Source organism: Aricia agestis, chromosome 16 (genome assembly GCF_905147365.1).
Source record: "Aricia agestis chromosome 16, ilAriAges1.1, whole genome shotgun sequence".
In the NCBI taxonomy this organism is placed as follows: domain Eukaryota; kingdom Metazoa; phylum Arthropoda; class Insecta; order Lepidoptera; family Lycaenidae; genus Aricia; species Aricia agestis.
The window spans coordinates 3168687-3195313 of NC_056421.1; the positions used below are offsets into that span (position 1 = coordinate 3168687).

Sequence of the window (26627 nt, forward strand, 5' to 3'; positions counted from 1 at the left end):
CCTCCCAGCAGAAAAAAATACGTCCTATTCGCCTGTCCGAGTCTTTATTATTTATTTAATTATATAATTGCAACATTTTTTAAACTTAGGAGGTCTAAATTATTACAATATTTAGTATTAACTATCCGCAATGGCTTCGAGAAAACTTGCTCAGAATTTTGGGATTTTCAAGACTAGCAGATATTTTCTACTTGTGACTACATTTTAACTTACTTGACAGTCCTCTTTACATTGTATGCTCTATAATTCAATGCAACATTGAAATGTGTACTATATTTTTTACTAGAGTACATGCAAACCAACAACTCAAAAGAACTCACTCTACATAGTTAACTATGCAGAATATATCCTCATTTCATGCTTATAAAATACTGTATTTGGCTAACCCTGTATTCCCTCTTGCTGTCTTCACTTTTTATTTAGTCTCAGTTTTAATGCAGTGATTTACATAAACAAGAATTGGAAGTAACCAAGAATAATTCTATTGGATCACAACATTGTTTGTTGTGTACCATATTTTTTAACATCATAATTATTAATAATATACTTAAAATATTATGTTGAAAGACAATTAATAAAACTTGTAGAATCATCTACCTTAAACAAGTTGTTTGAATATTGTTTTATGGAATATTTTATAATATTTCCTAAATGCTCTGTATTTAAAAAATAATGGATATATAACTTATCTGAAAAATCTTCTTGTTTTTAAGAGATTATGGATGACGACAAGGTCAAAGATTAGCTGATTCTTTAAATAAAATAAAGACAGCAATAAAATAGTTGGATAGTAAAGTAGATTTTTTTTACAAAATGCCTTAATTTTTGTATACCATTCGATAAGTTATGCAATTTATAATTTTTTTTCTTATCAAATTACTTTCATAAACGCAATATTTAACATAGCTATCGAACAAACTACCTAAGCGTGACATCACAGTTAGGTAACATATTGTATGGATATCTTGGAGAGTTTTTAAGCTATCAAAGTAATTTTTTCACCAATATTCCTATTTTTGAATGGTCTTTCACTTACCAACAAGAAAAAAAATTTTCGTCATGCCTATACTTACAAGGAGTCCATATTCAGTATGTACGTAATATCCGATAAGTGACATTTCAAAATCATTTTAATTCCTTATCAAGATGATTTTCACATGACTTCTGAATGACAATTTACCTATAACCTCTGTGATAATATTAATTTATAACACTTATTATTCTCATAAGTCATAAGTGTCATAACTTATGCCTATTTTTAGGGTTCCATAGCCAAATGGCAAAAAACGGAACCCTTATAGATTCGTCATGTCTGTCTGTCTTTCTGTTTGTCCGTCCGTATGTCACAGCCACTTTTCTCCGAAACTATAAGAGCTATACTATTGAAACTTGGTAAGTAGATGTAGTCTGTGAACCGCTTTAAGATTTTGATACAAAAACGGAAAAAATATTAAAAATTTTAGGGGTCCCCATACAACTGAAACAAAAAAAATTTTTTTTTCATCTAACCTATGTGTGTGGGATATCTATGGATAGGTCTTCAAAAATCATATTGAGGTTTCTAATATCATTTTTTTTCTAACCTGAATAGTTTGCGAGAGAGACTCTTCCAAAGTGGTAAAATGTGTGTCCCCCCCCTCTAACTTCTAAAGTAGGGGCATGATAAGTCTAAAAAAAATATATGATGTACATTACTACAAAAACTACCAACGAAAATTGGTTCGAACGAGATCTAGCCAGTAGTTTTTTTTATACGTCATTAATGGTAAACCTTAATTTAACTTTCATTAAATCAATTGAAATATGAAAATAAATCAAAATTAATTTCATAAAAATAAACCTTATTGCTGCTGCGGAACCCTTCATGGGCGAGTCCAACTCGCACTTGGCCGTTTTTTAACTTTGATGCTGTATTACTTTTCTGCATTTACTAATTTGTCTAATCATGATTATTAAATAATCACACTTTACTTAAATTTTTGTAATCAAGTTGAAACTGAATATGCTTTGAATTTTGTAAATAAAAATGTATCAACACAAAATTACAATTTTTAATTCATTAAAAATACATGCCAGCCTAACTGATCCTATTGAATAATCTTTGGCTTAGTTGTTAAATGTTCTGGTAGTGGCCTTCAGCTGGCCGATTCTGTATCGTACATTTGTGAGTTAATCACTGAGTTAGTAACGAAACGGAGGAGTAAGCAACGGAAAGTCTCACTTTTGTATGCAAGTGAATACAAAAAGTGGCACTTTCCGTTACTCACTCCTCCATTTCGTTACTAACTCAGTTATTAACTCACAAATGTACGATACAGAATCGGCCAGCAGATTTTGAAAACACTAGATGACCAAAAAGGCAATTTTAATTATAGACCACCCTTAGTTGGTAGGGCTACCGTCAATGCCTTATGCCATGTTAACGACCGCAGGGATCTAATTGTAGAGTCGCTGAGACGCTGCGAAAGGTGAAAAGGTGACGAAAAACGCGAGATACAATATGACGAATTATCGTACGACGAGCGAGACGGTAGAATATAAGTATAATGTATTAAGGCCCAATTTCACCAACCTCTGTTAGTGTTAACAGCTTGTTAAAATGTCATGTCTTCTCTTTCATTAATGTGAAAAACGAATGAGGTAACGCGAATTGGCAGCGTTACCGACTAGCCTAGTAAATGAATGCTCAAAAGGGCGGTGTGGATGGAAAAGTCGAAAGCAGAAATTTCGACTTAGGATCTTTGTTTGGACTGATTTGAAGATAAACATACTGGCTAGTCGGTAATCCGTACGCTGCCGATACAGTGAACGTACTGTAAAAAAATATCCGTTTGATGCGAGTCGTCCGTTGCGTACGACACCGACCTGTGGACGCTTACCTTTACGCGGTACGTCACAACTGCAAGCGTGATAAACTGTCGACGGCTGCCGTCGACTGCCGCCGACTGCCGCCGACACGTGCCGTTCGTCTGTAAGCGCTCTAAGCCCTTTCCATCCGTTGTGGATCCTTTGACTTAGTGTTCCACTAACAGCTTAGGGGGCGTCCACAAATTACGTGAGGTGTTTTTTTACATTTTCTGACCCTCCCTCCCCCCTGGTGAGATTTCGTGAGATTTTATTCAACCCCCTCCCCCACCCCCAATCTCACGTGAGATTTTTCAAAATGTGGGTTTCTCAACGCGTTGGAACGCGTTTGTTTGTTTGAAGTAAATGTATTACGTAACCGTATTACAATTACACTTACGACCCCCCCCCCCCCCCCTTAAATGCCTCACGTAATTTGTGGACGCCCCCTTACTAAAGCAGACCAAACATTGATATCGAGATAAGATACACGTGCGTTTCACCACGTACATCCACATGTTTGGCAATTGCAGCGTGTTGGCAGTCGTAATGTAGGACAACTAATTCATTGAATGGAATTATGATACAAAAATGTTTGTAGTTTCGGAAGTTAGGTCATGAGTTTCGAGATCGATTGGGACTGCAAAAGCAATCCCAATTACCAAATAAATTGTCGTTAACATCGTGCCAACGGCCAACGCTGAAAGGCCAGCCCGTCCATACAATCTTTACTTTCAGCTTAGCATGTCCCTCGTGTTTTTCGTAATTGGATACCGCTGTTATTTCTGGTTTACAGGAATAGTAGCGGTTGGAATGTTTGGTTGGACAATACCCGTTTGAATAAAATTCTCGTCTAGCTCTCAGGGCTACAAATGAAAAAAAAAAACATAAAGAAATCTAAAAGACGGAAGTTCCAAATCCTTTCCATTTGCCAAGGAATTTGCTTAAGTTTCATCAGATAGAAGTCCTGCGAAACCTCATCGAATGCGCACGCAAAGAACGTGCAATGTTCACAATTTTCATAAACAATTATTTGACCCCGACGTTTACCAATAAGGGGTTCAGCAAAAACCATATTTATGGAGCTACACCGGTCACATATCCTGGCAATATGTTAAAACGTTCTAATTGGAAAAACACTTGAATTTGTGCTAATGAAGTCCGTTCAGACTGTTTGCTTATAGATAGGTATATTTTCCATGATATGCTAAATTTAAAGCACGCCAATTAATTTACAAGTATTTTGGCAAATATGCAACATAAACGAAAAAATAAAAAAAGTTTATTCTGTGCCAAAACAAATATGTATGTAGGTACTGAGCGCTGCATTATTTCGGTCCGCGTCATGCTTACCGATTTTTCCTGCCGCTCAAATCACCGCTGACTCCATCAGCGTTTATCTTGCATTTGCATTTTAGAGGAGTTCTATACGAGGATCAACTTGATAAAAAGATACTCGTAATGCATGATATTATGACTTACAAGTCAGTGAACTTTGGATGCAGTCTCAAATTGTTATCAAGTGACTAGTGAGACGGCTACATGTTTATCCTTATTGCAAAAAATAAATTCAAGTGTTCTGAATAGGCATGATGACTGTTTTTTTTCTTATCGGTAATTGAAAGACACTTAAAAAATAGAAACATCGCTGAAAGAATGACTCTGATAGCTTAAAAATTCACCAAGATATGACAATTCAAATATCTCATAAAAAAGACCTGCCCGAAACGCTCCATACAAAGTGCTACGAAAGTATGACGTCAGTCTTTCGTAGTTTGTACGCATCGGGAGACAACTTTGTTCGACAGGTATATTAAATATTGCGTTTATGAAAGTGGTTTCATAACAAAAGTTGCTTTTAATTGCTTAAGTTATCGAATTGTATACAAATATTAAGAAATTTAATTGAAAAAAAATTCGACTTGAATATCCAACTTTGAAGGCGCATAACAAAAAAAAAAACAAATGCTATCAAGCTGAAATTTTGGGAACACTTATTTTTTACCGTGATTTCTTTATTTTATTAACAAAATTCGCTAATCTTTGACCTTGTCATCATCCCTATTCAAATGTTCGCTTTGCACTGACTCCAAGACTAACTTGGCCATAAGTGCCATAACATAATACCTAATTGGTTTATAGTTATTTCGATTCGTGCGACTGCCTTTAATTTGTATCTTCTAATAGTGCCCTCTTTATTATTACGGATTAGGTACTTTATTAGTTCTTATTGGCTCAATTAATAATTGCTGATCCAAAGTTCTTCTTCATTATCACAATTAACTTTGACCTTCAGGTACTTTGATAACCCTAGTCCCTATCTTTAATTATATTGACTATACTCACTGATATAATATAACAGTATTTGTTCCGTCGGTTTTTGATTCCTCGCAATATTATTATGTATGTGTTACGCTCAAAGACCGAAAACGCTCAATGAGCGAAAAAATGGCTTACAACGCGTTGTGGTAATAGTGAAACGACCACGACGCGAATTTCGCGTCGTGGCCCTAGTGAAAACGGTCACGACGAGTTCTGGTAATCACAGAAATACCACAAAGCGAAATTCGTGTCGTGGCTGACGTGCTATTCGACCATGTCACAACGCGTTGTAGTAATCGAGTAAAGCCATGACGCGTTCTGAGCATTTAAAAACAGCCACGACGCGAATTCGTGTTGTGGCCCTAATGAAAACGGCCACGGCGCGTTCTGAAACCAGGCCGAAAATTACCACAGCCAAAAACAGCCAAAAATTACTCCTGCGTAACAACGCAGGAGTAATTTTATAGCGCCTAAGTGTATGCGCAATACACAAGAGCACTCTGGTTTCAATGAAACTAGGCCAGTTACGCAGGGGTAATTTTGTAATGCCCAAGTGTGTGCGCAATACACAAGAGCACTCTGGTTTCAATGAAACCAGACCAGTTACGCAGGAGTAATTTTATAGTGCCCAAGTGTGTGCGCAATACACAAGAGCACGTTACGCAGGAGTAGTTTTATAGTGCCCAAGTGTGTGCGCAATACACAAGAGCACTCTGGATTCAATGAAACCAGGCCAGTTACGCAGGAGTAATGTTATAGTGCTCAAGTGTGTGCGCAATACACAAGAGCACTCTGGTTTCAATGAAACCATTGTGTTGTTCGCGTTGTGAGCCATTTTTTCGCTCACTGAGCGTTTTCGGTCTTTGAGCGTAATATATGTTATAAGTACAGTTCATTCATCGTCGTATTATATTTAACAAAACTTTTATTCCGACCACATAATTATCTGGGATTTTCGAGGTAAATCTACTACAGACAGCAGCCCATGATTATTATGACTAACAAGTTTGAGGAAAATCAGTGTTCAGCCCTCAGACCAAATAAAAAGTAAGACTTTTTATTTGCTCCGAGGTTCAGCCATGACTAAATAAAATATTATTACAAAAACCGGCCAAGTGCGTGTCGGGCTACGCGCAATATAGGGTTCCGTAGTACTGCTAGTTCTTGATAATTTTTGTATGGTCAATGAATGTACATTTATAACGTGCTACTTTTACACTACTAACAACATCATTCATCATCATCTGCAGTTCCGTTCAAAGGAATTTGAACGAAAATTCCTTTATACTTTGCCGAATACATTTCTTTTAGTCGATCGACTATTACTCAATAACTTTTGAAGTCTTCTTAGCTGTGATAATTTTCCTTTTAAATTCAGCATATTTCCTACTCCCGTGAATTTTTCACATTTCCAGAAACAACCGTTTAGCTGGTGGGGGACACCGGACACTGGACTCTAACTTTTGGATTTTTTCCACTTTAAAACTTCATATGGATCACTAAATCGGAAAATGATCTTTGAATACTCATAATATTTTTAAGAAGCCTATCCAACCACACCGCACACGATGGGGTGGACGGGAGAAAAAAAGTCATACCGGCTTCATGTGTAGGGGAAGTACCATAAAAAATCTGAGCAAAACCGCGGACAGACAGACGGACAGACCGAAATTATAAGGGTTCCTTGTTGACCACGGAACCGTAAAAAGCTCTTTCTCCTTCTCTCTTTAACTTTCAAGTACTTAATAACACTATTGCTATAGCCTCATTATAACAAGCCTTAAAGCCATATCAATTATCAACTGTCCTCGCCCTACATGTACCATAAACGACATTCATTTATACATTGAATAAATAGTATTATCGCCTAGTTCAATATCTCGAAAAGTTCAAGCAGGTTATGGCCAAAACGCGTCAGAAATAGAGAATACTTTGTCAAGAATACAATATATTATGTCTACAGGAACTCTGTACATCTCCTATTCATCATGTCAAGCCATCTACATAAAAATATGTATCTAGAGACTTGACAATAAAGTTATTTACCTTTAAAGTTATTGTAGAAAACACAGAAATGTGTCTCTGTCGCTTAGAAAATTCTTCCAAGAAAACTTTTTCCTAAAGTAGTTTTTACCTCTAGCATCCTTATTTTGGATGTTTCAACGTGTTTTGGATGCGCATCCAAGACTCATTGTCGCAGTATTGTTTCAATGTATTTACGTTGTCAATGCTATTTACTTATGATAATTCCGGTAGACACGCTCTGCAATTATGTAGCGAATTTTGGCAACTCTTGTGGTTGACTTATTGAGTAACTTGATGGAAATGACGAAAATGTACGTAACCCATGAGCCAGCTACACGACAGACTAACATTGAACTCGCGATAAGCTCGTAGAGGTCACTGCGACCTGCTGACTGCTGTTCCATTTACGAAAACAAATAAAGCATAGCGCCGTAGTGCTCAGTATAGTGCCGGTAGTCAGACAGTGCGGACGTGTGCACGCTTTGTTGAGGTAATCCGAAATATTTGTTTATTTATTTATTTCGCGAGGAAAAAATTCGACTTTGAACGACCTTCAGCGTAAAACGTGATTCAGCATTATCAATTGAGTTATGATCATTAACGTCGCGTCGTCGCAATTAAATACATATCGAGAAGTTGAGATAAGACGTGATTTATTTCTATTTAAATTACATAATAGTCCTTTCAATGATACTGATTTAAATTGCAAATATTATAACATTATGTTTTAATCACCGTTTGTATTTGTCTTAAACAGTTAGTCGAAAACGTTTTCAAGGTCCCAATTGTTTATTTGGTCACATTGATTGTCTTCAAATTTACATTTTTGTTAAACGATACAATACCTAATTCAAATTCATTCTTGAATGAAAATACAAACGTTGGCATAATTTTTATGTTAATTTATTCTGCTATTTTCCTATTAAAATATGTACTTCCCATCGTACCTTTTTTCAGCACCTCGTCCATATGCGCATGTAGTAATAGCTATCATTATAGGAAGCCGTTCTACCTCATGTTCTTTAAACATTAAGAAAATTACTCGTTCTTTTCTCAACCTCAATAGGTAGCTGTTTAGCATGAATTTAAATAATATATCTTTTGTTTTCCAAGGCTTCAGAAGGTTCTGTGATCTGTCGCGAGGAAAAATAATCCTAAGAGTCCTGGCTCACAATCAAATTCGTATATTTTACCCTTATGCTATAAATATGATAAGGTTATATTTTCTGTTTAGAATCATAGATCTCTTTTAGTTTCTCTTATATTAGTTAGCTTGAGAATTGCTTGTAGTCTTATACCGCTCAACGTAAAGTTTCATAATTTAAGTACTGTTACGAAATTAACCTTGATGTTTCTTAGCGAGACCAATTATATTAAAGTATCTTCTTATGAGATCTCTGTGTTGTTATCTTTAAGTTATTTTTGGATTCCTTCTAGACGCTAGTGTGTCAAAATGTTATGTATCGTGGACCAATAATTATTAATTAGGTACTTAGAAATTGTTTGATTTTTTAATCTAGAAATGTTGGTGAAAAGCCTCAAACTAAGCCTTATTAGCAAAAAATAACTTTAAAAGCTACAGAAATGTACACGCTCCTAATCCTGTAATAACGCTTACTATTTCAAATTGTTGTACCAAAATAATAATTTACAAAACATTTTGCCCAAAAGACGTAAGTATGGATAAGATAAGATGCTGCAAAAGAATGTTTATATTGCTTGGATTACAATCAACATGACTGAATAAAACAATAATTTTTCATGGTAATAGTTAAGGGTTCTTTAATTTATGGACAGGACTAACAAAGTTATGTAGAGCGAAGACTGATGAGCCATTTCTAATTAGCCATAGGCAAAACAAAATGACATGAATCAATGAGGTATAATTGTATTTGAAAATAATTTCTACGATCTACGTAAACATTCAATGAATAATATAATAACTATTTACTTAACAATTCTATTGTTTCCTCTTATATAAAATCATACTGGAAATTATATGTGTGAAGGTGATTGTGGATGTATTAGCGTCTGCCATGATAATGCATCGTTGTGTTCATAGTAATGAGGAAAATATCAAGAAAAGCTCTCGTTCTAGTTAGCGTAGCTAGAAACTTTAATTTGAATTGTAAGCCTCGACGTCAAAATTATCTACATCAACGTGTTTCTAGTCTGGTGTTTGCTGGTGTCAGCAATTTGCAATCGATCATAGTAAAAGATATTCGTAGAGATGATTTTGGCGCTATATAATAAAATTACAAGAGCTACTGTATGTTTTACGTTAACATCTTTGCCTCTGCAGCCTCTGTCTTCCAATGGACTTTACAAATAATACAAAACTTCGAATAGCTCTCAGAACCAACTTAGACTCAACTTGCGATATTTAACTATATATAATTAGTACCTGGATGACCGAGCTTTGCTCGGTATAGCAAACACTCATTGACTTCGTGTTACTTAACAACGCCATCAGTCAGCTGTTGTTGTGTCGTTAAAGCAATTAGTTGCTCACAAAATAGTATTATTATTCGCCAATAGATGTCAGGAAGAGTCATATTTTTCAGTTTATCGATTATCGATAAAACACGAATAAAAATACATTTTCTAAAAATGATTCCTAGCTAGATCGATTTATCGCCCCCGAAACCCCCTATATAATAAATTTCATGAAAATCGTTGGAGCCGATTCCATATATATACAAGAATTGCTCGTTTAAAGATATAAGATATTTTACATTGTTCAACATCGTAATAATTGTCACCAAATTCTTATCTTTATGGTTTCCTCGATGGAATATATAGCATGAATTGCGTTATCTTCTTGATGTACACGATCAATTACCAGTATTGCCTTTAATCCCATATTGATACGATTAGAAAAGACTCTTTCATGTCATATCTTTCTGTGATAAGAAGATCAAAATCCATTGTATAACTTTTATCACGATGGTCGGCATAAAAAGTTGGACTTTGCACGTTTAAGTAATCTCAATCCTTTTGGTAGTCAGTTAGTAATTCTGTCTAAATTTTTTTCAGCGAAGTACCTCAAGGATCTTTTGTAGTACCATTGACTTTGTACGTTTTTATTTACACTCATAATATTTAGAAAATAGGGAACGACTGCTTGAAAAGAATAATAAATGTTATCATACGAATTTATGATCTAATCTAAGTCGAAAGTCAAGAATGTAACGAGAAATATTTGCTTAAAGCGTTGTTTGAGTAAGAGTTTAATCTATTAAATGAATCTTAACAGTTCCGTCGTTATCATTGCAAAGGTACGATTGAGTCGGCCAGTTTACAGAGCATTTTATTTTTAACAAATTGATCGTTCTTATTTTTTTTTTACTTTAGAAAGGGTTTATAAAAGTTATTATCAAAATGGAGGTGCATTTTTTGTTTTATGATTAACATTCAAATGTTATTCAGTCCGGATAAACTTGTGTAACTTGTTTTATAGGACTGATATGGTAAATAAATATTTTGTCGTTCTGAATTCCCAGCCATCTTCATCAGTCTTATCAATAATAATTGGTACAAATAAAGTAGAACTTATTACTTCTGTTGCACAGGCTAGGTTTCGCTTACCACAAGTTATGGAAGTGTTAAAATATTGAAGTTCACGGATTGTAGCTTCAAATAACAGAATTTATGTAAATGCCTTTGCTAAACCAGTGTCATTGCCGAACCGGTACAGTTCAATGTCCTATGTTATACGCTCAACTTTATGACTTTCATCATTATCATCATCATGTTATTGACAATCGTAAAATGAAACAATAATATTAATAGTATACATTTAAGATAAATGTAATTCTTATTATAATTTTGTGGTATAATAATGTTCTTTATAAGTACTTAATTTCTATTTCATTATTTCTATTGCATTTATTATATTTCAATTTTCAATCACTTAGTTCATTGTTATTCTTAAATCAATTTTATACTGCTTTTACATTCTTGTACGGCTTTAAATTACGATTTTCAATTACAATAATTATATTATACTAGATGTCCCGCCGCGGCTTCGCCCGCGTAAATTCGGAATTTTACAGAAACCGTACATTTTCCCATAAAAATATTTCCTCCGTTTTTCCCACATTTTCCTGAGTTTCTTCGGTCGTATTAGTCTTAGCGTGAAAATATAATATAACCTATAGTCTTACTCCTTGGACCTGTAGTTCCTGAGATTGACGCGTTCAAGCAAACATACTCTTCAGGTTTATAATATTAGGTAGGTATAGATTTTTTTTTATTATCGCTTGACAAAACTCGAGTCTCGATCTAAAAGACTATGAAATGGTATAATATGGTAGTGATGATGATGATGATGATGAATGTAATTTGCATAGTAGCATATGCTTTCTGTTCTTAAAACAACGCCGAAACTCCCAAACTTGTATCTATAAAGAATCAGGAGTTCTCTCAGCACCTTCCGAATCACGGTATACCAGGTATACCTCGGTGCAAAATCTTACTTGTTGGTAGCATATGCTTAGAATACTTCTCACGAAACCGAAGTCACCACATGTTTCCGTTAAAAGTTTTGAGGAGTTCACTCGATTACTTATGGATCCTTCATCAGATCACCGCTTTTGTAAATATAATACCAAATTGGATACCCTACATACCAAAAGAAAATTTTTTAAAATCGGTTAACAAACGGCGAAGTAATCGTTGAATATAAGAAAACGAACATAACACCTCCCCCTTTTTGAAAGTCGGTTAAAATTGTAGCCTATGTGTTATTCTGATGTATAAGCTATATTATTGTAAAGTTTCATTAAAATCCGTTCAGTAGTTTTTGCGTGAAAGAGTTACAAACATCCATACATCCAAACAAACTTTCGCCTTTATAATATTAGTAGGATTATAAACAATTTCTCATCTATTTCGTATTTGCGACCGCCTTATATTATAATTAACACCTATTTACTATGACAAATAGCCGCTGTACACACTAATTCTACAGGAAATTTACATGGTTTCATTTCATTAAGACTAGAATGAGTTAATTGGAAACCGTTCCTTATCATCAGCTTTATGGCTTCAACGTATTTTACTTTATTCTGATTTCTGATTGATTTCGTTGGTATTTTCTTGAATGTAGTTTTATAGCTCATTCTGATCTAAATGTAAACAAAAATTGTAACTGAACCACCACCCTAACTAAGTGATTTTGAATTGCAACATTATTATTCTGAGCTGTTTCGAATTAAAATGGACTATACTATACACTCTGGATTTTAATTATTTACTAACGCAGACATTTTATTTTCAGCAGACAAATGCTAAAAATTTAATACCGTAACTTATCCTCTGTGAAGATTAATATTAAGTAGGTACTAAGCGCTGGATTTTGCATACATAATGCATAATTACCATACATGTATATTATACCTTTTATGTACTTAACAAGTGGCAATTAGAATATCGTATCACTAACTGGTGCTGACATAAACACGTGTTATAACGCTACTAAAAATAAACTTTGATAAGTTTTTGCAATGGCATAATATGACCATGTGTAACAGTATATTATTGGTGACAATTAAGGAAAATTTATGCTACTATATTATCCTTCTTCATTCTAGTTATTGTCCTAGATCTTAATGTAAACAGAATATTGCTTATTGCTACTATGCTACCAATGTGAATGTCACGTAAATCGCAGTTAAAAAATAGAATAGCTGCACTTTGATTTGATCGAATTATAATTTTGTTATACCTAAACGGAGTGTACGGAGAAAATTTTACACACAACTAAGCCCATAAACGTGTGCCTGGTGCTATGTGTGCGTTATGCACGCTATTAGAAGTATGTACTGTCTTTGACATGTGTGACAGGGACTACTCTATGTGTGAGTGTACACTGTACAGTAACTATACATTACACTCACGTTTTCTTTAAAAGCTTTAAACATTTCTTTCCCTTACAAATAACTAATAGAAACCTTTCCATTGTTTCAGAAACGAACCGACCGAGATCACGAAAAATTCTAGTCAATTGTACAATATAAATCACAAAATGAAATAATTATTTATATTAAGCAATAAGCATAGTACTTATATAACTTTTTTACTTATTTTTATACTTTTGTAAGCGTGAGTACTTTAAAATGCAAATCTTGAAGGCGAGGTTTGCTCTGCGGGCATCCGCTTCGCAGCTCCAAGCTTGGAGTACCGCAAGGAGTCGCACTGCCACCACTGTAAGTCTACCTGTATAATGGTGCATTGTGATTTAAACTGCGTTTCCGCTGGGACAGGGGTGCGAGAAATGTTTTTAAGATTCTGTAGAATCACTGCGCTTAATGGTCAGGCAAAATATGAAGCGATTTTAGTGGTCCTCATTTCGCGCCACGTAGCTTTTGTGGAAACGCACCCTTACAGTCTTAATTTAAGAACCCGTCGATCGTGGAAAAAGATACACAATATAATTTCTATTGTGTCTCGGTCACCGGTGACCGTATGGGTCTTGATGAATTAATGTTTGTTATTTCACAATTCACATAGAGTCATGCATGTTCCACTCTAAATTGATGCTCCACTCTGAATTGAATGATATGCATTTCCACGCTAAACTCATATTTATTCCTATTATTCCTATTATTTTCAGAACACAAAGAGCGTGGAATACAAGCCGATTCGCAGCGTGCTAGTCGCGAATCGCGGGGAAATTGCTATAAGAGTGTTCCGAGCATGCACGGAACTGGGCATTCGATCCGTCGCTATATACAGCGAGCAGGATAAGCTGCAGATGCACAGGTAACATATGATCTAGATGTACAGGGTGTAACCATACAAAGTGATAATACCATATTAGGGTGTCTATGTGTCCCATATTATGTAGCATTTTCTGTGCAACGCTGAGAGAGTTGAGAACAAGAGCCTGTAATACAAATCCAAAGTGTAATCAAACAGACACAGGACTCCAAGACACCAGTTCAGAGAGAAATAAATAAAGAAAGTAAATTTGAATAGAGAGAAACTAAACATCGTTGGCAGTCACATTATTGGCATCTCAGATTTTGTTTGAAAATACTACTCCAGTAATAGAATTTTTCATAGAATGAACTCTTACAGCACCTATAGTGGAGTCACTGAAGGTGTTCACCTCCGATTTCGTTGAACCTCCATCGATTTTCATGAAAATTGGTGAGTAGGTGGGGGATACTCTAAGAAACAAAAGTGACATAGTGCCAACTTGCGCTTTTGCCCTGGGGGTGGATGCCAACCCTTCTCGGAGGTGAAATATTTTTAAATAAAAGTAACCGCAGAAATCGATAAACAGACAAATTTTAAGCAAAATTTGTTTTATAAAGTTTTTGGAATAAATCAATACTTTCTGAGTAATTAAAGATCGAAGATAGTGATTTTTCGTGATAAAACTACATGTTTTAAAGCGGTTTTTCATGAATAACTCAAAAACTATAAGTTTTAACGAAAAATGTGTTAATAACTTAAATTAAAGTCAATTAAAAAACAAATAAATCCCTAATTTTAATCACCTTCTAATTTTAATTTAAAGTGAAATATAGGTGATTATATGTATACTTTTTTTCGGCGAGTACTTTTATCTAAACATTCATACACAAATAACGGAAAATTGATGCATTTTATATGACAGTACCTGGATGACCAAGCTTTGCTCGGTATAGCAAACACTCATTGACTTTGTGTTCCTTATTAAAGCCATCTGCTGGTCGTTAAAACAATTCGTTGCTAACAAAATAGTATCATTTTCCTCCAAATCGGTGGAGGTTCAACGAAATCGGAAGTTGTGCCTGATTTTTGCCTTCATTAACTGTACTACTAATACCTTTTATTGGTGTTATACCTTATAACTCAACTTCTCTGATAGTACTATCACAGCTAATGCATTAGCTGTGATAGTACTATCAGAGAAGTTGAGTAATAGGCAGACGGCGGACCTACGTAATTTGGCAGCTTAAACTCAAACCCAGCCGACACATCATGTCTAACATTGAATTGACACAGTCTGACCAAATGACGTAGGCCTGTTATCTGCCTACGAACCAATTTATTCGATGGTACTAAATTTTTCTCAATATTTTTCAGACAAAAAGCCGACGAATCGTACCTCGTTGGCAAAGGTCTTGCCCCCGTGGAGGCGTACCTCAGCATCCCGGAGATCATCCGCGTGGCGAAGGAGAATGACGTGGATGCTGTCCATCCTGGATACGGCCTGCTGTCTGAGAGGTGAGTGCAATTACATTGTAAGTAACTTACATTAGTAAGAAACTAGACGAATCCCGCAACTCCGTTTCCTTTTTTACCATATCTTTTTCGCGACAGCAAAATGTGTACGCATAATTTACATCAGTCAACTTAATCGGTTCAGCGGTTATACTTACCTAGAGGTCCTAGACTACAAGTTACAACCCAACTTCCAAGCGAAGTTGTATTAATGGTGGCTTAAAAATTAAAATATCGGTGTCGTGGCTCTTCTCAGACACATGCAGTGTAGTTTTCATACAATGAAATAGGCCGCTTATGTTAAAGTATATTTATTTATTTAGCCTCATTTATTCCTTAATTAATACAATATACATGATAAGTAATATAATAAAATTACATTTTTTTGTTTTAATACATTTTTTTAGTTTAATAAATTAATTAAATGTCGAATTTATAATTTAATTAAATTTTTTTCTAATATAATATTTAAATTTTTAAAGTATATAACTCGGTATAAGAAAACATACAGTAAATTCATAATTGAAATTAAGTGACATTTACTGCCGCACTCAGAGTGGAACATTATTTACTTAATTGTAATTAATTCAAAAATTTGACATAAGCCCCATTCATTATCCGTCAAACTCTTCATTAAGAGGAGTCCACACCGCCCTTTTTTCCATACAAACGTTGTCCCCTGTTTCCTCCCTGGATAATGCTAGTAGAGTTATAATTTTTTTCCTGAATATCTACGGCCACTAATACAATGTCCCTATGTTTTCTTTTTTTTCATAATTTAATTATTAAATAAGATATGAACGTTCAAAAACCCAAAAAAATGGCCAGATTTTCCGCTGTGTTCGTCCAGAAAACAGATTTGGCTAGATTATACAAAAAAAAAGCATAACATAGGAACACAGCTCAAGCCTTTTTTTAATCTTTATTGAACGCCTCCGTGGTCTAGTGGTTAGAGCGTCGCTCTCGACTCTGGAGGTCGTGGATTCGAATCCCGCGTTGGAAACATGTTATTTCCAAGTTTGGTTAGGACAATGCAGGCTGATCACCTGATTGTCTGACAAGTAAGATGATCCATGCGTCGGATGGGCATGTAAAAAAGTCGGTCCTGCGCCTGATCTCTCGCCAGTCGTGTCGGTCTTCCGTCCCACTGGGTTATGAGAGTAAAAGGAATAGAGAGTGCTCTTGTGTACTGCGCACACACTTGGGCACTATTGGGTTAAGTTTTGGAGAAGGAATCAGGGGACAACGAATCGTCGATTTTCTGGATTTTCTGCAGTTGTCTCTATCGCATTCTGCGGTATGGGCTTGAGGTAAGGGAGACAGCTATAGATATTACACGTACTTTTTTTTCATTTCTCTAGCCCCTGGTGTATCCTCTTAAATTCAAGGTTAATCCTACGAATAATAAAAACTAAGGAAACATAACTCCCATACTTCAACCGTTTTAAATTTGGCTCCTTTTCGAACACTAAAATATGACAATTCAGATTTTCGCCAAGGTCGTATCCCAGGTAACGTATATTATTGCGCGCCGGACGACAGCCTGCGCGGTTATTGTCATTGTCATAGTTATGAAACAAATAATTGTCAAAAGCGGATAGTATTATGCAGTATACACCAAGCACATCTACTATCACGAAGAAACGAGCACATAATTATTATTTTAAAATCAAACATTTTCCTGTGATCCTTAAGACATCGATAATAATTATATTAATATACATGTATGTAATAATCATGAACAAACCTTGTACGACTCAGGCGAATCTAAAACTGTCCGAGCACCTAGAGAAGACGTTTTCAGATTACAAAAATCTATGTGCTAAATTATTACAGAATTGAAATTAAAAACTTACGTAAATTTTGTACAGTTTAAAACTCACAATTAATATAATATTTTAATAACAGTTAGCAGTTTTTTATTTTTGTTCATTTACAATATTAAAGGAAATTCTTATTTGTTTTTGTCGATCGAACATAATTTTTCGATTTAAGATTTTGATACGTGGGAGAGCCATGCTTCGGCACGAATGGGCCGGCTTGACCGGAGAAATACCACGTTCTTACAGAAAACCGGCGTGAAACAGCGGCGCTGTGTATCGCCGAGTGAGTGAGTTTACAGGAGGACCAATCCCCTACCCTAATCCTTTCCCTACCCTCCCCTATTCCCTTCCCTTCCCATCCCTACCCTCTCCTATTACCCTATTCCCTCTTAAAAGGCCGGCAACGCATCTGCAGCTCTTCTGATGCTGCGAGTGTCCATGGGCGACGGAAGTTGGTTTCCATCAGGTGACCCGTTTGCTCGTTTGCCCCTTATTTCATAAAAAAAATATATATTACATTTTTTTTTGTTTTGTTGTAAAAAAAATCCGTAGCAAGAAATATGAGAATACCCATATCATCTTATAACGCATTTAGTATAATGTCAGCCAGACCCTAAAATTTCGTTTATGATTAAATTGTTACATCTTGCATTACACTGTCCATGGCGACTTTGTAAAAATTTTGTAATTATATTATTTTTGGATTATTGCACTTTTATAATAACATGTAAATTTAATAAGACAAACACAAAGAGATCAGCTTTATTTTATGCAAATACCCTAGCATCCAACTTAAATAAACCATCTTTTTTGGGTCGACAAAAATATAAGAAATTTAAGCATAATTTTAAACAATTCACTTACAGATGAAAGGTTATTCCTGTATTAAAAGTCGTATCTGTATGACTTCTACACCATTTCACAGGGCATTTAGGCATTTTAACAACAAAAATATTGTAAAAAGCTACGTAAAAAGTAAGTAAACAAACCTATGTAAACAAATTGTAAAATGAGTTTGAAAAAATTGTCATGTCAACCTGGTTGAATGTCACTCGAGTATATATACATGAAAAATGTGTACCGAACACATGCATAAATATATGCATGTATTCGGGTCACATTTTGTAGCCTTTTGGTGCACTTTTTTTGACGGAGTTACTCTTCCTTAGTTTTTATTATTCGTAGGGTTAATCATAATTAAATGTCTCTGAGTATGGCGGTAAGTGTCTACACAAACTTATTTTTCTCCACTTTCCAGATCAGACTTCGCCCAAGCAGTCCAGAACGCCGGTCTGCGATTCATCGGTCCCTCGCCTGCAGTCGTGCAGCAGATGGGAGACAAGGTGGCCGCGAGAAAAGCCGCCATTGATGCCAGTAAGTGTCACTGCTGCTTAGTAGGGTTTTGTTAAATCAATTACTGATTATTAATTATTATTAACTGTATAACCATACGGCCTTAAGCAGTATATCATATTATGCCAAACCCCATGATTGATTTTAAACGACCCTACACAATTCTTTTGTTTTTATTTCCTTTATTTAATTATTTGTTATTTCCAGAGGTGCCAATCGTCCCCGGTACAGACGGACCGATAACGACTAAAGAGGAGGCGCTCGAGTTCTGCAAACAACACGGTCTCCCAGTTATATTTAAGGTAAACTCCAGAACTATCATGTTTATAATGCTGCCCGAAAAGTTTCTTAACTTATAGGTATGGTAATGATAGATGCGATTTCATAAATGGTTAGGAAATTCCTTTAGAGGAATGATTTCGCTGTACTTGTATCGCGGCCACATTCAAGATATATATTTAATTATTACTTAACATTATTTTTCACTAGATGACGCCCGCAACTCCGTTGCGCCAAAACTCGTTTATCGCGCGGGGACCGTACATTTTTCCGGGATAAAAAGTATCCTATGTCCTTTCCCGGGACTCCAGTATTTCAATGCCGAATTTCAGCAAAATCGGTTTAGCGGTATGAGCGTGAAGAGGTAACAGACAGACAGACAGACAGAAAGACGCACTTTCGCATTTATAATATTAGTATGGATTAAATCTTTCACGCTCACTCACACACGTTAATTTATGTATCCACAGGCGGCGTACGGTGGTGGTGGGCGGGGCATGCGCGTGGTGCGCGAGATGGCGGACGTGGCGTCGTCGTTCGAGCGCGCGTCGTCCGAGGCGCTCGGCGCGTTCGGCAACGGCTCCATGTTCATAGAGCGCTTCATAGAGCGGCCCCGACACATCGAGGTGCAGCTGCTGGGTGAGATACCATAGAATAGACCAGGGGCTCCCCAACTTTGTGGAAAATGGAAGCCCAAGCCATTCCATAAGCTATGTCCACACTATGCGCTTTCGTCTTCAATTTTCGTCATCTTCTTTCATTCGACTTTCGTTTTGGCGCAGTCAATAATTGAATGCGTCAACGAACGCAACGCCAACATTGTCATTTTTGTTTTTTGGATGCGTTGCGGGCATGCCTCGCGTTCTCTGTTGACTGCGCTATAACGCATGCCCTTGACAAACAGAAAAAGGCACAGTGTGGACTAAGCTATACACAGTTTGTTTGACCTTGACGTGATGCATGATGTCGCTGCAGCGTAGTGTCGCTTAGTGCGGTCTCGGCTTCATTATTACTGCCTACTAAAACTAAAAATACGATTCCTAAGCGAGAAACGGACGAGTTTACCTGCAATATGATATTAATATGACATGAAAATTAATCAAAGATTTGTGTATAATCAGGTGACAAGGCTGGTAACGTGGTGCATTTATACGAACGCGACTGCTCCGTGCAGCGGCGGCATCAGAAAGTCGTGGAGATTGCGCCTGCGCCGAAACTAGATCCAGAGGTAAGCACTGATCTATTTACTACTAGCGGGCCTGACGTATATACTGCCGCCATAAGAAAAAAGGCCGCTAATTGATATTCGCGTATTTTATGGTTTTGAGTCCACTGAACTAAGTTCAGTGGACTCAAATATCACTTAGCGGCCTTTTTTCTTATGGCGGCAGTATATTACTAGCAACCCGCCCCGGCGTCGCACGGGCATAAAATATATAGCCACTAAAAATGATTAAAATCGATAGCCTATGAGCCTTCACGTGGTCTACTTCTTATCTGTGCCAAATAACATAAAAATTGCTCCAGTACCTAGTTCGCGAGATAAACCCTTTCAAATAATTTCCCCCGTTTTTCCACATTCTCCTATTAGTCTTATGCCTGTTTTCACCAACGGTCTCCTAACGCTAAGTGTTTCCTAGCGATCTTTGCGGGTCAAATATCTCTTATAACAAACACATTTAAAAAAAAGTAATGTTTTGCAAAAGTTCTTACGCCCTAGTAAGGACGAACGTAACACACAAAAATTCGTGAAATCTTGAAGGATATGTACCCTTAATGGCCGCTAGGGGACCACTTAGCGTTAGGAGACGGTTGGTGAAAAAAGGCATTAGCGTGATAAAATATAGCCTATAGCCTTCCTCAGTAAATTGGCTATCTAACACTGAAAGAATTTTTCGAATCATCAAAATCCGTTGCGTAGTTTTAAAATTTAAAGATTAAAGGGAACAAAAGGACATGAGGGAAAAAAGCGACTTTGTTTTATAATATGTATAGACATAAAAGTAGTTGAGAAGTCGCCAAATCATGTTTTTTTTGCGCGGGAACCGTACATTTTTCCTGGATAAAAAGTATCCTATGTGATATGTCCTTTCCCGGCACTCGAAAGTATGTCCATATTATATACATACTCTATTTCTATAAATATAGTATATACTATAACTATACCTAGCGGAATAGAGCAACAATCTCGAAGTGTCAAACGAAACCGAAAGAGATTTACGTCTGTGCCGCCGCGTAATATCACGAGCCGCTCCGTGTGAAGGGGGTGGCTCAAAATGGCGCGTGCGATCCGATTGAAGTCGGTAACTTCAAAGGCGCGGCTCGGCGAGGCTCGAGCGGCTCGTGATATTACGCGCCGTGAGAAGCCAGCATTAAGCTGTGATAGCACTATGACTATCATTTCAGACCCGTCAACGCATGGTGGACTGTGCGGTCCATTTGGCCCGTCACGTCGGGTACGAGAACGCCGGCACTGTGGAGTTTCTGTTGGACGATAAGGGCAACTTCTACTTCATTGAGGTCAACGCTAGGTGAGTTTGCATTTGTTTGCGCATGTTTCCGCTGGGTTAGGTTTAACACCGTTATCCTTGAAACCATCAAATGAGGCCGTCAAAATGAACAACTTTTTCTATGAGAACAATTAATGCCGTCTTCATACCCATACAAATTGCCGATCCGGGCAGACGGAAAAGTTGTTCATTTTGACGGGCTCATTTGATGGTTTTAAGGATAAAGCTGTTACACCTAACAACTTGTATAACTGTTTCCCAGGTTGCAAGTGGAACACACGATTACAGAAGAGGTGACTGGGATAGACCTAGTGCAGTCCCAGATTAGGATCGCCGAGGGTATGACTCTCCCGGAAATGGGACTCACCCAGGACAAAATCAGAGCCGACGGGTTCGCGATACAATGTCGAGTTACTACTGAAGACCCGGCTAATAACTTCCAACCGAGCACGGGAAGGATTGAGGTGTTCCGGTTAGTATATTACCAATGATGGAGAGATTAAGATATACTGGTCTTCTTTTTCTTCTTTTGGCGTTTGCCTCCCCGTTTAGGAGTTGCCAGCGTCAAGAGTGGAGGTGCAAATGGACATACTGGTCATCTCATAGTCGTTTTGACATAAATGCCATATATTTTCTGCCAAACTTTTCAATGTCAATGTCTCATTAAATTGAATTTAAGTAATAATAATAATTAAATGTCTGAGTGCGGTCGTTAGTAACCTCTTTACATTTCAAAATATGTATTTGCATTTATAACAGTTAGGAAATAAAATACCATTTATCTCTTGAAGCGTCTTAGGCCCTATAAACTTTACTGACATTACATACGTCATTCTTGTATATTTCAGTTCAGGAGAGGGTATGGGTATTCGTTTGGATTCGGCGTCTACTTATGCGGGTGCCATCATCTCACCGTACTACGATTCACTGCTCGTCAAGGTCAGAATTTAAAATCTATATTTTTGTTAGTTTTGTTAGTTTTTGATTCCACAGACAGTAAAAATGTGCCTTAGCACATTTTTACTGTCTGTGGAATCAAAAACTGTGTATTTAATGTATAGCCATGATAAATATATCATAATCTAGATCATGGAAAAGGTAAGTTTCAAGGTTTGTTAAAATTATAAGGGAAAAATGAGTAATTGTCATTGTGTTATAAAATGTTCATTAACTAGTTCTTTCACTCACATATTTAACTAACCTGTAACATCTGCTATTCACAGGTGATCTCCCACGCGTCCGACCTGGCTTCATCAGCAGCCAAGATGAACCGTGCGTTACGCGAGTTCCGTATCCGCGGTGTAAAAACCAACATACCCTTCCTACTGAACGTGCTTGAAAACCAGAAGTTCTTGAATGGTATGTGTAGGCCGGCTACCAGTTTATTAAATGAAAGGTTGAGAGATTAAGTGGACTGTATTTAAGGTTTCAATTTTAGGTCGCTTATGCTGACTGAGTGATCGAATGCAGTAGTCAAAACTATATCTATAGCTAGCTGTATAGTGTGCGCTCGCGCATAAGGCGCATGCGCCGGCGCAGCTAAGTGAACGCGCCCTGCGCGCCTCGGTGCGGTGTAGCCGCAACAGTATGTCACTTATACTAGAAGGCCATCCAGTATGTCACACCTAAAGGGGGAGAGAGTCGACGAAGTGTGTCATTGTGTCATGTGTGACAAGGAGGGCGGGGGTCCTATGTTTTGTGACATCAAATTTTAAATTTAATAAATTGAACAGCGAAATTTAAAATATTGGAGGTGGTTTGTGACGTCACACTAGAGGTCTTAGAAATATGATGTCATCCTAGAGCATGTATGATTGGATGGTCCCTAGAGTATGGACGCGGAGCACGTAGAAATTAAACTGGCATCACTCTACGGGTTGCATGGAAGAAAATGTTATAAGGAATACTGGCCCGAGTTTGCGCCACATTGTGTAGAAAGTTTTTAATAAATAAAAAAAAAATCATTTCCTCCAGGCTCCGTGGACACGTACTTTATCGACGAGAACCCCCAACTCTTCATGTTCAAGGCATCGCAGAACAGAGCTCAGAAGATACTGAACTATCTCGGCTACGTGCTGGTCAACGGGCCGGCCACGCCACTGGCCACTGACATACCGCCGTCAGACGCCAAGCCACAGATACCGCCTGTGCCGCTCGGTGAGTCGCTCACACACACACACACACACACACACACACACACACACACACATCTACGAACATAACACGAACACACCTGCAGTTCAACATAAGAACACACACTACACATGTACATTGTACACGCACAAAATACGTGCACGCACGCAAGTACATTATACGAACTATCTCGGCTACGTGCTGGTTAACGGGCCGGCCACGCCACTGGCCACGGACATACCGCCGTCAGACGCCAAGCCGCAGATACCGCTCGTGTCGCTCGGTGAAACGCACACAAACACAAGACACACACATCTACGGACATTACACACACTTACACACACATTCGCATTCGTCGTGTAAGTACGAACATAATATGTGCACACATTGATAATGTATTTTTAGTTGAAACTTACACCCCCTTAGTAATGAAATATTTACACAATGGGTATATTATGTAAAATGTTATATTAATGGGCTTGTGTGATAAGTTACAGAAAACCCTTGACAGACAATAACCAAACATTGTATAGTGTATCTATTGTGTAAACATTTTAATAAGTAACTGGGGTAGATGAATATTTTATAGTTAATATTTTTATAGATAACATAACTCTAGAAAATAAATTTAAATAAAAAATAAAGCATAACATAAAAAAATTACCACAAACTGTGTCAAAATTTACCATTTCTGTGTAATCATTTCACGAAGAACACATAAAGTTTGGTCGCACACGGAACCCTAAATGCTATTGGGCCCGTATTAATCATCATCAATATTTTCAGTTCGCGATGGGTGTGGTATGTGTCTACAATTTTGGCACAAGCTTTTAGCACCTTCTGGGCACAACGCAAATCTTGTAGAATAACTGGGTGTATTTTCTTACCAACTGATATCTTTCTCGAATTTGTAAATTATTCTTGTAGAAATCGTCACCAAAATTTCACGATCTTATTTGTACACTAGATGGCGGGCGCAACTGTCGACTAAGGTCTGAAGTATAGCTATTAAAGTCGACTTTATAATCGTCTAGAACCCCATTTATTTATTTCATTAAAATTAAATAGTTTAATCTCCTTTACTTAGTTTGCTATTTTTTTTTAATAACCAAATATTTTTAATATCATTATTATTTCTTTTTTTAATTTCGCTCTCAAAGCTTTTACATTAATCGCCAAATAATACTTTTAGAGATAATTTTACGAAAGATATCGCTTTTCAACAGGTACATTGCATAAATAATAATTTATGACACGAAGACCGCTAAACTAGTACAAAATAGCCTTTTTTGGACCTCGCGCGACACTGGCGCCTCTAGTGGCAAATTCACACGCGGTATTGCAAATATTGCAAGTTTTATTTTAAACTTTATATTTTTCTTCGCGTGGTATCGGCTTTTGCATAAACAATAAATATTTCTATGCTTTACTATTACATTCGAGAAAGGACTATTAGGCTGCGTTTCCACTGAAGCGGAGCGGAGCGGAGCTTAGCGGTGCCCGAATTGACCAATCGTGCTATTCCAGCGGAATGACAGCGAAGATTTCGAGCATGGTGATTGGTCAATTCGGCACCGCTAAGCTCCGCTCCGCTCCGCTTCAGTGGAAACGCAGCCTTAGTTGGTATTGCTTAAAATGGTTAGGAATCTTATTTTGCAATCTTGTCTGTCTGTCTGGTCTGTCATAATTTAAATACTAGCGCAGAGTCGAAGCGCATCGAGGCGAATTACGAAAAATTAACATAAAAATTTCAACTTTAACTCCAAAGCGTTAACGCACACATTACTTTTGAGAATTTAAAAAGGCGCTCGCCAATGCGCCCGATCTATGCTGATTGGTCTCGCAGAAGTAATGTGTGCGTTACGCTCTAGAGTTAAGGTTGAATTTTCTATGTTGAATTTTTGGGAATTCGCTTCGACTCTGCGCTAGTATAAATTGACACTAAAAAGTTTCTTTATAAAATTATTGTATTGCTGTTTTCCTCTTTTTAATTAAAATGTTTTTATTTATAATATTTTTATGCACGGCTAAGAATGGATATTAACATTTAAACATCCTTATTACTAACTGTTTGGTTTGTGTGGTTGATATAAAAATTGTTTTTTTTTTGGTTAGTGGTAAACTTAAACTTCTAAAAAGTGTGATATTCATTCTTAGTTATTTTTAAATACCTAAGCCTTATCTTATATTTCCGCTTCACAATGTGCCCACACTGGAGTTATATAACATGACATTAATGGCCACGTTGTTCCGCTGTGCTTGCGATGCGTTTTAGCAACGACACAGCAAAAGACATAAAGTGGGAGGGGCATTGCTGTCGCGCGTCACCCCAACGAAAGCTATGTGGCATACAATGCGTGGCAACAACGCAACTTACCGCAACGAACTGGAACAGTGTGGCTTCAGTCTTAGCCTGATAACAATTTATTACAGTTCTTTTTCAACATATTTCAATAGTGTACAGAATACGATGGTTAAACATATTTTGAAGAAAATAGCTCGTTTTTAAAACTAAATGCTAACAATATAACTTCGGTGTGGGGTCACCTATAAGATACATTTAGTTCCATTTCATCATATTATAACGTCGTCATTTACTAATGAAATTTTCAGACCTTTCGCCCGAGGCAATAAAAATTAAAGAAATGACAGGTGAAAACACAGGTAAGCCCCTTTGTTTTACGCATGTTGGGTGTATCTAACTATGTGTCTCATTGAAATATTTGGCTTATGCACAGTGAATCGTCTTTAAAAGTTTTTAAATTTGAATAACTTTGTACTGAAATTATTATTAAAAATTAAAATTAAAAAAATATTATATTATTAAAAGTAACTTACACAAATAATATTATTAAGTACTCACAATTTTACAACTTACAAAACAAATGAATGTATATCCTCTCAGGCGTCGGACTGTCAAAATTTCAAACGCCGTTCGGTGTCGCCGCATCTGGGAACTTCGCCGAAGGTGTTCGCGCGCTTGGGTTTTTCAAGATTATAATAATAAATTGTTACTAAAACCTGTATATATTATATATGTTTACAATCTAGAATAAATTTCCTATATGATGACGTAACTGTAATTTTACTAATACTAAATGAATAAAGGGAATCTTGGTGC

The 26627-nt window shown here is 36.7% G+C and overlaps 1 protein-coding gene across 5 annotated transcripts in view; it reads left to right on the forward strand.

The window, feature by feature from the left end:
* Positions 1-26627, forward strand: part of LOC121734955 (pyruvate carboxylase, mitochondrial) — a 36856-nt gene that overhangs the window by 164 nt on the left and 10065 nt on the right. Inside the window, exons 2-15 of one of the 5 annotated variants that reach the window (XM_042125603.1) lie at positions 13162-13400; positions 13808-13956; positions 15271-15411; positions 18490-18605; positions 18792-18886; positions 19334-19502; positions 19985-20091; positions 21270-21394; positions 21636-21845; positions 22222-22312; positions 22597-22732; positions 23348-23451; positions 23711-23789; positions 26120-26170. In XM_042125603.1, the coding sequence (XP_041981537.1) occupies positions 13311-13400; positions 13808-13956; positions 15271-15411; positions 18490-18605; positions 18792-18886; positions 19334-19502; positions 19985-20091; positions 21270-21394; positions 21636-21845; positions 22222-22312; positions 22597-22732; positions 23348-23451; positions 23711-23789; positions 26120-26170 (1663 nt within the window). In that variant the 5' untranslated portion in view covers positions 13162-13310. Of the gene's footprint in view, positions 1-7638; positions 7682-13161; positions 13401-13807; positions 13957-15270; positions 15412-18489; positions 18606-18791; positions 18887-19333; positions 19503-19984; positions 20092-21269; positions 21395-21635; positions 21846-22221; positions 22313-22596; positions 22733-23347; positions 23531-23710; positions 23790-26119; positions 26171-26627 lie in introns of those variants that run through there. The other 4 variants (XM_042125602.1, XM_042125601.1, XM_042125605.1 and 1 more) reach the window with 4 other exon arrangements.